Genomic DNA, 12,293 nt, shown 5'->3' with positions numbered 1-12,293 from the left:
AATGGTTGCCAGCTGGACTGCAAAGCAAAAAAATAAATAAATAAAATAAAATAAAATTATTTTATTTATACATATATTGCTGTATGAATATCTGTTGTGGTTCCGCTCGAGTGGGCAGCCGAGCTCCACCACAGCCGCTCTCTCACTCCCCCTCCTCAAAGAAGAATGGGGAGAAAATATGTGAAAAGGGCTTAAGGGTTGAGATAAGGACGAGAAAATCACGCAATAATTATTGTAACGGGCAAAACAGACTCAGCATAAGAAGATAGTAAGATTTATTGCTCATTACTAACAAGCTAGAGAAGTGAGAAACAAAGGAAAGAAACCAAAAGCACCTTCCCCCCCATCCACCCTCTTCCACCTCCTCCCCCCGAGTGGCGCAGGGGAACGGGGGAATGGGGGTTATGGTCAGTCTACAGCACTTCTTCTCTGCCACTCCTTCTCGGTCACTCTCATGCCCTGTGCTGTGGGGTCCCTCCCACGGGATGCAGTCCTTGATGAACTGATCCGGCGTGGGCTTCCCACAGGCAGCAGCTCTTCCAGAACTGCTCCAGATATGGGTCCGTACCACGGGGTCCATCCCTCAGGAGAAAACTGCTCCAACCTGGGTCCCTTACGGGCAGCAGCTCCTGCCAGGTCACCTGCTCCTGCGTGGGCTCCTCTCCACGGGCTACAGGTCCGGCCCGGAATCTGCTCCGGCAGGGGTCTTCCACAGGCGGCAGCCTCTGTCAGTGCAGGTCCACCTGCTCCACCGTGGTCTCCTCCATGGGCTGCAGCATGGAACCCTGCTCCACCGTGGTACTCCATGGGCTGCAGGGGGACATCCTGCTTCACCATGGTCCTCACCACAAGCCGCAGGGGACTTCTGCTCCAGCGCCTGGAGCACCTCTCCCCCTCCTTCTACACTGACCTTGGCACCTGCAAGGCTGTTTCTCACTCCCTTCACTCTCACAGCTGCTGTGTGGCGCAGCGTTTTTTTCCCTGTCTTAAATATGCTCTCACAGAGGTGCAAAACAACATCGCTTATTGGCTCAGCTCTGGAAAACAATGGGGCCCTTCCCAAACATGGGGCAGCTTCTAGATCTTTCTCACCGAAACCACCCCTATGGCCCCCTGCTACCAAAACCTTGCCACGTAAACCCACTACAATATCAGAATGCAACATCTAACTATTGGGTTTTTTAAAAAGTGTACAGAAAGAGACTAAGATGTTTAAGAATATTAGCAAATGGCACTCCTCCTGCCTCCTCCCACTAACTTCTACCCTGAGGAAAACTGAGGCGTTCTCTTCTCCCTGTGATGCCTCTACTTACTCTGCATTTTGATATATAGATCTCATTTGTATTCATACTAAACGTAAGTGTTAATGATTTCTCTGAAAGCCAAGACAGAAACCGAGAACACTTACATCTCACTGAATGCAAACTGGCATTCTGTGTAATAATATGTGGGGAGAACTAAGAGTGGAAATATTTTGAACATGAATTAAAAAGTGTTTTGCTTCTAGTGGCTGGGAGGGTTTTGTATGTTTCCCCAAAAAGGCAACATCTATTTTTGAGAGCTAAAGATACTGTGCTTCATTATAACTCAAAGCATTTGCCCTCCAACTTTGTCACAAAGGCTGGAAATTAAAACACCTGCCACTGATTTTTCTCTGACCTCTCAAGAGCACACATGCCTTTGTGATAATACAAGCCAGGCAGGCCTCAAGGCCTCTACCACTCAGTCACAGAGATTTTCCTCTGCCGCAGAGAACAGAGAGATTTTCCTCTGCCCTTGGAAGCTTCCAGCTTATTTGCACTGTGCTGATATGTATCTGGGCCTGTGGCCGGACTTCAAATGTTCTCATCTCCCTAACGAGCTGCATATTGAGATTTTCACTGCAACGCAACCTACTGGCTGCTGTGGAGCTACTTGTGACAATTTATCCCAGCACAGTACTAAGGAGATGGCAGGTCCTGCTAGGTTTTAACACAAGCAGCTTTACTCTGATTGTTTTGTTCTCAATTTACTTTTGGCCTGCAGTGGCTAAGAAGATGCTGTTTTCATATTAGATATATGATCTCTGGCAGTTTCATGTCAATCAGCTTTCTGAACTGTAGTTCTAGCCAGAGATTTAAGCCATTCAAGTCTCTCACTATACTACTGATTTATTTATTTAGATGGAGAAATATCAGTAGCCACATACGGATTTTACTGGAATAATTGAGTTGGTTTTCATTACAAAAATTTAACTTGGTGCTATCAGTTTGGCACAAAGCCATGCAAGGCATATTTATACAGTACACAGGTATAGAGTAGCAAGAGATACACATAAGGTGAGGCAGAAAATCTGGCAGCTATAGTAAAATCACTTAAACATTCAGAAACAGATTCGCCTGACACATAAAATAGGAATCGTGCTTAGCCAAAACATATCTGGCTACAACAATTCCTGCCTCTTAGAAACTGCTTGAAAGATTTCTCCTTACCTTGTTACCCTAGAGAAGCAATTGGTATAGTATCTTGGATGTGTCTGAATTTTCCTCTCTGTGGGTTAAAAATGCAGCCTATGCATCTTGACCAGCTCAGTTCCTTTTTTCTTGGGTGGTTAAACCTCAGCAGTGATGGAAAGGGGTTGAGGGATGATAGCACATTACAGTGCATGTTCTTCACCTTTCCACCATCAGGAGTGAACTTGCATCTCTTGTTACTGTGCTGCAAAGCCTTACCCAAATAAGCATGGTTAGGCTTTGTAGCACAGTACAAAATAATTAATTAATTAGTAAGTCTACGGGTTTTGATTTACATGCTGTACAGTACATTCACAAACATTATAAATTTACACAAAACCAGTATATGGGGTTTACGTGGCAAGGGTTTGGTAGTGGAATAGCTGCAGGGGTGGCCTCTGTGAGCAGAGCCCAGCAGCTGCCCCATGTCAGAGCAGAGCCAGCTCCAGATGGCTCCAAAGGGGCCCGCTGCTGGCCAGAGCTGAGCCAGGGAGTGATGCTGGGTGGGCCTCTGGGAGAGCAGAGTTAAGAAAGGGAAAAAATACTGCTGTGCTGCAGCAACTGGGAGAGAGGATTGTGAAAGTGTGAAAGCCCTGCAGCCGCCAGGTGAGTGCCGCAGGAGGGCAGGAGGCGCTCCAGGCAGGCAGCAGCAGTTCCCCTGCGGGCTGTGCAGGGAGAGGCCCCTGGTGGAGCAGGCTGTCCCCCTGCAGCCCATGGGTCCCACATGGAGCAGATCTCCACGCTGCAGCCCCCCCATGGGTGGAGGAGCCCCCGGTGGAGCAGGTGGATGTGGCCTGGAGGAGGCTGCGGCCCATGGAGAGCCCCCGCAGCAGTACAGGAGCACACTGTTCCTGATGGACTGCAGCCCATTGGAAATGTCCACACTAGAGCACAAAGAATGGCATCTCATAGGAGAAACCCATGTTGGAGTAAAAGAGTATGAACAGGAAGGAACAGCAGAGATGAAGTGACAGGGACCCAACCACCATCCTCCATCACCTTACACTAGGTGGCAGAGGAGGTAGAAACATTAGAAGTGAAGCTGGGCCTGGGATGATGAGTAGTGGAGGAAGCAGATGTTAGTTTTGTTTCTTACCACCCTACTCAAATTTTTCACTGGCAATACTCTCCCTGATTTGTGTAACTTTTGCTTACCAGATACAAACTCCCTATCTTTTACCTTGCTCCAGAAACATTTCTGCCTTATCTTCTCCCTCTGTCCTGCTGAGGAGGGGGATTGAGAGCAGCCAGGTGGGCACCTGGTGGCCTGCCAAGGCCCATCCACCACACCCAGGTTATTGCCAACAGCTGATTCAAAGAACATTGGAGTACAGATCTCTGCAGCCAGAGTATAAATTACTTTTGCTAGGGTACTGCTCACTCATTATTAATGACAGGAACTTGAAAACCTACTGTCTTCTAGGACAGAAATCCTTCTTTAAACAGAACTCCTTTCCATATGAACAGTGTGTTTGAATGTGGAAAAGCAAGAAATTAATGTATGAAGTTAACTATTTACGAGTCCCTACAATGAGTCAGAATAGAACTTACTTCATGAGGAGGAGGAGGAAGTCTCAGGTCCCTGTGTCAGTCAGTGCCTGAACCAAGCCTCCCCCCGCCATCAGCACAGGGGGATGAAATTGTGTCCCTTTCTATCAGTTGCATTGGGTGCAAATCTTCATCCAAAGTATATTATTATTCACATGAAAATGCATTCTTTGAAGCATAGAGAAAACAGCTAAAACAACTTCCCACTTTCATTTTATCTTTTATGTACTTTCTCAGGTTACATTATATTTTTGTGTGTTATTCAATCTCCCACCCGGCATCATAAATACATCAATATGCAGAGATTATACCATCCTACCCAAAATATGTTTCTCAAACCTTAATTATACCTTTAGCCTGCCACATGCTTCAGTTCCCAATCTCTCCCATGCTTTTCTCAGTTCACTACAGCTTTTTTTTTTTTTTTTTTTTTCTGATCAGAGGCCCATGAAATTTTTCACATCCTCTAGAGCACATGGAATTGCATGAACTTTCCTCTGTCCTATACCTGACAAAGAGCTTTCTCTGCTCTTTACTGCCTCCTGGGAAAACTGGCAGTACATACTTCCAGTCTCAGCTGCTCCACCAGGCCTCTGCCCTCAGTTTGGAGATGTCAGCATTTTTTCTTTTTTGCTTTTTCCAATTTCTTTCTGCTGCTCTCCTAGGATTCCACCTATCCCAACCTTTGCTTAAACAATTTTAAACACAAGCACTAAGACCTACCTTGAGATCAAGGAGTGCGAGCTCTAACGCTGAGAATCTGTGAACTGTCGATGTACTCTACTGTTCAAGCAATTCAAGTTCATATGACAATCTTTTAGTATTATTGTCTTTGGTTAAGATAAGAAAGAAATCCAAAAATGGCTTTTACTTTTAAATTGTGATTAGATACTGGTGAGATTTTGATGGATGGAATTTATCAATAAAATTCTGCTGCAGATGAAATAGTGAAGTGCAGAGTTTGATTTTTTTTAAGGTGTTACAAACTTTCAAACAAACTTGTTTATGATGTTTTAAAAAAATATCACAAAGAAAAGCTTATACTGAAATACTTTATTTCCATCTCACAAAAAGCAATAGTGTTTGCAGTACACATGCCTTTCAAATCAGTGCTGGTAATATGCAAAAACATTTCTCTGAAATATAAAGAAAATAAGCTTCTCTTCCCTTTACAAATGAAACAGACAACTTTGCATATTTTATGTCTATCTATACATACACACGCACACACACACACACACACACACACAATATTCAAATCCCCATCTGAAGGCAGGTATTTTACAACCTGAAATGTTACCACTCACAGTTCAGACACCTGTGAATTTACATTGTCTTATATATTTTTACAGTGTTTAAAATACAAAGACTAACCCATTACAAGTACCTACAGTATACAGCATTTCCAAATTAACTTGTAAGGTATTTTTCAGGGATACCTAACTTAACCTTGACTTAATGAAGACAGGGCTCAGTTCCCACTGCAAAAATTTGTTTTACACTATATATTCAAACCCCTCCAGTCTCCAATTCTTGAAATGGAAAATCTGTACTTCATTTTTACAAATTCAATTCGAATTACTGTGTTTCAATCCATTCAAGCCACTATTTTTATTTTTTTTTTTATAAAACTATATACTTAAGATTGTATTGTGATTTGTTTAATGCCACCATCACTAATTCAAAAAAGATGCCCGTCTCCTGTTCTGCATCAAACAAAGTTAAATTGTCACATATAAAAGTCGATATATCTAGTACAACAGCAGGTTTAAATAACACAGCAAAATTAGAGATTTAAATTCTTTAGCAATATGACCTGAGAGTTTAATATGGTAAATGTACTTTTTTTCCCCTAGAAATCATGTGACTCCATGACATAAAAAAGTAACAGAAATCTTTGAACATTTAGTAGCATCGTGATGAAAGTGATAGATATAAATATAACTATTAAAAATAAGCTTATGTATGCACTTGTCAAAATGTCGAAAATAAACATTTAGCATGTCGAGAAATGAATGTACTACATGATGCATGGATTATGTGGAAAAGCTAAAATGTATGTGAATGAATGCAACGAGTGCATACAAATAAGAATGGTTACTGAGCATTAATTTAAATTTCAGAGTGCAAAGAAGGATATCTTCCAGCAAAGCAAAGGAAGGATGGTACAACCTGTCAGAAAATGGAATGTTCCACCAAAAGGAGAACAGGTAAAAGATACAGATTCAAGTTACACTTCCTACATCTGTTAGCCAACAAAAGAAAATTATTCCTCCCATGATTAGGGAGGAATGATTAGGCATTAGGTTTTTCATAGATCATTTCTACAATGTATGTTCAGAATTATGTGTCTCAAATACCTCAAGATCTGGAAAGTTCTCCTTTCCTATGGTAGACAGTATCTTTCTACACCTTATGAGTGCCCAGTCTGATAATTAATGCAGAAATTCCAGTCCAAACAAGCTGGCTCTCCAGCAAATGAGTGATTTCCATATAGGAGTGGACAAGAAGAAAGTTTGTTTCTTCTAGAAGGATTAGTTTACAACAGAATGAGCTTGACAGCAATACAGTACTCAGGAGGAGATGCAATGTTATTTTACCAAAGTTTACTTATGTAGTAGTTCCATAGCTGGAAAATCTATATGCTGAAGTACAATTTGACATCATATTTATAGAATGCAACAAAAGCCAGCACTGCTCAGTGTACTCCCTCCGACATGTTTCAGTTACCCGTGAAACAATCTGTGTAACAACAACGAACCCTCAGCAATTGTAGTCTGCTTTCCCATTAGCAGCACTGAAACGCTCAGAGAGACAAGTCTCACCAACCTCTAAGAACAAGACCTCAGTCAGCTCCTGCAGGAAAACAGGATGTTTATTCTAACATACTGTCTAGCATATCACTTCGATGATAAGCCATAAGGCACAATGACCATCTATCACTATGACTGGTTACACAGAAAAATTAAACCTATTTTAAACACCTTCATTCCATATGTTACCATCTTTTCACACATTAGAAGAAATCTCATACTTCTCTGCTTGCACTTTTTCCATCTCTAAATAAAAATAAAAGCTGAGCTGGCAGAGGGCGCAATCCTTTTTCCAGGGACAACATTAAGAGCTCAACTGCTTGCTTACACTTTTCCTGGTAGGCTAATTTTACATAGGAAAAGTATTTATTTTTGATTTATTTATAGAAGTAAAAAATATATACATGCATATTTGCTTTTCACCACAATTAGCTCTTAAAATTACAAGTGCATTCATTATAAACAGAGGATACTGGAAAGTAACAAGACAATCGGTGCATAATGGCTTTGAAGACAGTAATTGATGTAGCCCATCTGAACATGTACTATAGTTCCAATTTATTAAACACTATGATTTTACATTGCAGGAGATGATACAAAGCTAGTAGCATTTGAACTCACAGTTTTTCACTGCAAAGCTCTTCTGCTGTAAAATAAGAATGGCCTAAGATATATAAAAAACATTAGCTCAGTAAGTTTTAGCTAGAAAATACTATGGAAATTAAGTGAAGAGGTCCTATTGGCTACAATATGTTTTTCATTTGACCAGAAGCCAAAGAAAACTCAAGGAACTAGCAAGATTTCATTCCTTTACAGTAAGGCATGACAGATGTGGCTCTAAAGGGCAGTTCATTGCTCATGCCTTAACCATTCCAACCTTCACCAGTTCCCAATAATCTCAATAACAGAGAAGTATATTTAAGCATTTCCCTTGGAAGGAGGACTCCAGCACAGTTTTTATTAAGGTTATAGACTCCATGACAGTTTAAAAACCTCTACAATGGATACACTGAAATTATTACCTATTAGAAAAAAAAAAAAAAAAAAAAAAAAAAAAGCTGTCAAATGCAGCAAAAAGTGAAATAAAAAAAATATTCCTAAACCTTTCCCTCCCCTGACTTTCCAGATGGTCTTGGTACAGTTTGCAGTCTAAAACTCAGCTGCATGCTATTTCCTTGCTAAGAGCTAATTATCAGTAAAGCATCTGAATAAAATCTATAATCCTACAGCAGAAATCAGGAGGAAGATGGGCTCTTCCTCCGGAGTTTCCTTTTGAAATTTTATATACCTCAGTACCGTAGTCAGGGCTGAAGTAAAAAGAAATGTGAGGGGATAGAAAAGTGAAAGCATACTACTGTTTTCTCATTTAATATTAGGAAGTGACTGTAAAGGAAAATAGATGACAACTACATATATACACACAAATATACAAATATGGAATTCATATTTCTGCAGAGAGCGTAAAGGTTTAAAATAAACTAAGAAATAATACCACAAGACATGGAAGTTTGTAAAAAAAAAATAATCAAAGAACATAACTAATTACCATTCTAATTGCATGACTTTTATGGAATTAGGACAGTATGATCTACTTTCAGTGCTTACATTCCTTCTTCAGTACTTGTGAAAATTGCTCTTTTCTGAGCCTCTGGGGCAAACAAATGTTTGTGCATGCTCAGAATCTAACACACTTTCTAACAATTTCAAGATTAGAACTGCAGACATAGTTTTTAATGTGAACTGGTAAAAACATGAGGAATTCCTTTTCCAAGAAAGCATTTCCCATTCTGTCAGGATGGGAAAAGTATGGCATGGCTTAAGCAATCACAGCTTACAATTTCTTTTAATTAGAATGAGCAGCCAATGCTGTGATTTCATCAATTAAAGTTTGAATTACCTTTGACAAATTTTTACGTCCACTAATTTAACTCTCATTCAAACTACTATCTTCAGAATTTGCTCTGATTGAAATTAAAACTTTGTGTTGTTCAAAATTTTCAACTTTTAACCCTTAATGTTTTCATATCGAATCACATATTGGATGCTGACAAGACAACAGGTCTGAATCTGCTTGCGTGAATCCACAAAAGGTGCAACAGTAGTGAACATTTGAAAACATCCTATCTCCACATAAACACGTATGATTACTCTTGCATGTGTTTTATGTACATGCTATGCCTCAGAAATGGCTTTTCTCACTGCTTTTGACAGACAAGGTTGTACAGTGGGTATTTTGGCTTTCTAATGTGGCACATCTCTGCTTTTAGATTCCCCCCCCCCTTTTTTTTTTTTAAAAAAAAAAAAAAAAAAAAAGAGTATGATGATTTAGATCCCCTTCTTTTAAAGCATATGAAGACTTGTCACACAAGGTTTTTCATAACAGTAGAACAAATCATTAAAGTCTAAATGAGAAGCTTTCTAAAGCTATACTGAGTAAGCAATGTACAGAAATTATACTGTGATATCAAAGGTAACAGGCAAGGGAAAAAAAGCATAAACTTAACCAAATGAAGTGGCTGATACACTGACTTATTGCAGGACCTCTGCAACAAGTGGTGAAATTCAAAATCAGTAGTCAGAAGTAGACAATTCAGTAGTCAGTCTAACAGATAAACCGGCCTGTTAACAACTTCTCATGGCAGTTTTGTGCAGTTGCTCACAGATCAATACAGCAACATCAGTTACACTTCGATGTTTAACAACACAATTTTCAAAAATGTCTAATAAATTCAGAGTAAAAGTTTCAAGGCCACATCATTGTTTTTGGAAATTCCATCTCTAAAACATTTGTTTTTGCTGTCTGGCTTTCTCCTTTCCATGCAGACTATTAGTGCCCAGCCACTTTAAACATCAAAAGGTGTATGATTAGCATGACGTATTATTCTTATTTTTCATGCAATTTCCAAACAACACAGTGAAAAATCAGAAGTCCAAACTGAATTCAAATCCAGACCGTATTTACCTCTCCTCAAACTGCTGTACTTTATGAGATCCTCTAATACTTATGTATGACTTTGTTTCACAACAGCTTCTCTATCCACGAATGTGGAAACTACCTGTATTTTTTGCAGTAACAAAGCCCTACTAATTACCTAGCAGTCTGCAAAAAACTAACAGTTCATGGCAACTTTCTTTCTGCTCTTATCTGTCAATATCAACGCACTGATGAAAATCTAGAACATGATACCAAATGAAAGGGTATTAAATTTCATAATATATAATATAATTTATGGAGATGTTTGGTCTATAGATGAAAACAGTTTCAGAATAAATACATCCTGCTCATAAATGCTTCGAGGGAAATCAAAATTTGTGTGAGACATGCCCTGAGCTATCTAGACTCTCTAATAGTGCAAACAATGTTGCAGCAATGCCTGGTTTCACCCTGGCTTTTGCAAAAGAAACAGAGCAACTGTCCACAGATTTCCTAAATGGCTGACATGCCATAGTTTTATGTGCACTACAGCCATTTTTGTAGCTTTGCTAAGTTCCTCTCCATCCACTGGATATTGAGCTGAATTGTGTCAAGTGCCTCTTTTACACAACGCAGTTTAGAACTCTCTTCTGACTTGGATTCAAAAAATGTCTTCACCTGAATGACAAGAAAAAATAAAGTGTTAAAAAACAACACAGACCTCACAAATAGATACAGAAGCAAAGGCTACACATGTGCTGGAAACAGATAATCATATACATTTATGCAGCAAACAGAATTCTCAGAGTTGGCTTCCCAAAATGCAAGAATGTCTTTAATGGGAAGAGCAGCAGTAACCCCTTTGGTTTCAATAAATTAGTTTACCAATAAATAGATATTGGTAACTCATCACATTAATTACAGAGCACTCACAGAGCACTGTAAGTTCTGGAAAGAGAGGTGTTTTTTGTGTGAAAAAGAACTAATTGTTGCTAGTGACCCAATGCAGTCCTCTCGAATGACCCCCTACTTCCACTTAACATTTTAACTATCAATGCTTACACTTAAAATACTACTGTTCGTACAATAAGAAGCCATCTCTACCCAGTTTTCTAAATGAAAGCATTAGACTCAACTATAAACCTTTCTTGACACCATACATTCAGGGTCTTGTGAGGTAAGACTCAAATTTCTAACAGCTAGTAACTGGATCTTAGCTTATACTCAACTTCCATAACAGCTCTTTGGGACTGTTGACAGACAAAATAATCTAAAACAACTCTTAATGGCTCTCCATGCCATTCCACAGATGCAGAAAGCACAGATTATTGACAAGATCTAGACCAAAATTTTGCTATCACTATTTTGGGATACGGAGTGTTCCAGTGAACAGGAAACCAGAGCAACATGAACAGATAGCTGTGCTTGACTGTGTATATTCAGCTCTGCTGCTGATTCAGACTGTCATCTTCAACATGTTTATGTACATATTTCCCATGTGTGACATAGGGACAGAAATAGCTGTATATCCTTTCAAAAGGGCCTTAGTGACTGTGAATAACTGTTTTCCTCTACCGCAAAATAACTGAGGACAGCATTGGCACTAGAAAATATGATTTTCTGACTGATTAAGCCACCAACCTCAAGTAGATGCGCCCTTGTTGCAAACTGAGAGGTTGATAAACTAATGAGGTTCTGGATAGTATATGAACCTAGATGAAACCTGAAATACAAAGAAGAAAAAATTTATGAGTGATTTTAACATGCAGGTTCAGTATATGCACATATTCATATTTCTAACTTTTCTTCTGTTTCAGTATTTGGAAATCATTAGAAGCATCTAAATTCAAGTTTACATCTCTCTTTCCTCTCTTTTTAACTTAAACTAGGATTTAGAAATACCATTTTCTAAGTACTGTCAGTTTTTGAAGATTTGTAGGCCAGCTCTGCAATTTCAAGAACAGTTAAGAAGAACATATTTCTAAAGCAAGTGGATTTTTTGTTATTTGGTTTTTGGATTACTATAGAAAGGTAGGAATAAATGAATGCTGAATGAAATGCCTGGCTTTACTTTTGAATGCATTTGATCCACAAAACATCCCGTATCTCTAAGATGGCTGCTGGAGCTATCAATCTTAACAAAAATCCAAATCAAGATTTTCCAGAATAACTGAGGTTCTAAGAGGTTTCAATGTTCCATCAGCTGTTAAGTGAGATTTCAAAATTTATTGTCCAAGTTATTTTTGCAAAGTCTAATTTTAAAACAGGCTTTATACTAAACATCTTATATGAAGCAAACTATTTATTCACTTGCACTTCATAATAGCAGTCCTTTTGGCAATGTGGGTGTGAAAAGCTACATCAAAAGCCTTACTTTCTTGTAAGTTTTTCCCAATTCTCTTTGACAAAGTCCCATGCCAACAAATATCCAGGCAAACTCTGGCTAACAGTCGCTACGATATGTGAAAGCTCCTGTGCCCTGATGACTTCTCCCTCAAGGCTGTTATGCATTAACCTAAAAGAAAA

At 39.2% G+C, this 12,293-nt stretch overlaps 1 protein-coding gene across 2 annotated transcripts in view; it reads right to left on the bottom strand.

Annotated features, from left to right (window-relative positions):
* Positions 1–9,122: 9,122 nt before the first annotated feature.
* Positions 9,123–12,293, bottom strand: part of LNPEP (leucyl and cystinyl aminopeptidase) — a 57,129-nt gene continuing 53,958 nt past the window's right edge. For both annotated transcript variants that reach the window (XM_084305187.1, XM_084305186.1), the window contains 3 exons: positions 12,142–12,282; positions 11,409–11,490; positions 9,123–10,445 (listed from right to left, as the gene is read on the bottom strand). In XM_084305187.1, coding sequence (XP_084161313.1) covers positions 10,314–10,445; positions 11,409–11,490; positions 12,142–12,282 — 355 coding nt within the window. In that variant the 3' untranslated portion in view covers positions 9,123–10,313. The remainder of the gene's footprint in view (positions 10,446–11,408; positions 11,491–12,141; positions 12,283–12,293) is intronic.

Source organism: Netta rufina (assembly GCF_964035555.1).
Source record: "Netta rufina genome assembly, chromosome: Z".
Classification (NCBI taxonomy): domain Eukaryota; kingdom Metazoa; phylum Chordata; class Aves; order Anseriformes; family Anatidae; genus Netta; species Netta rufina.
The sequence above is the reverse complement of the archived record's forward strand: the minus strand, read 5'-3'. Positions and strand labels throughout refer to the sequence as shown.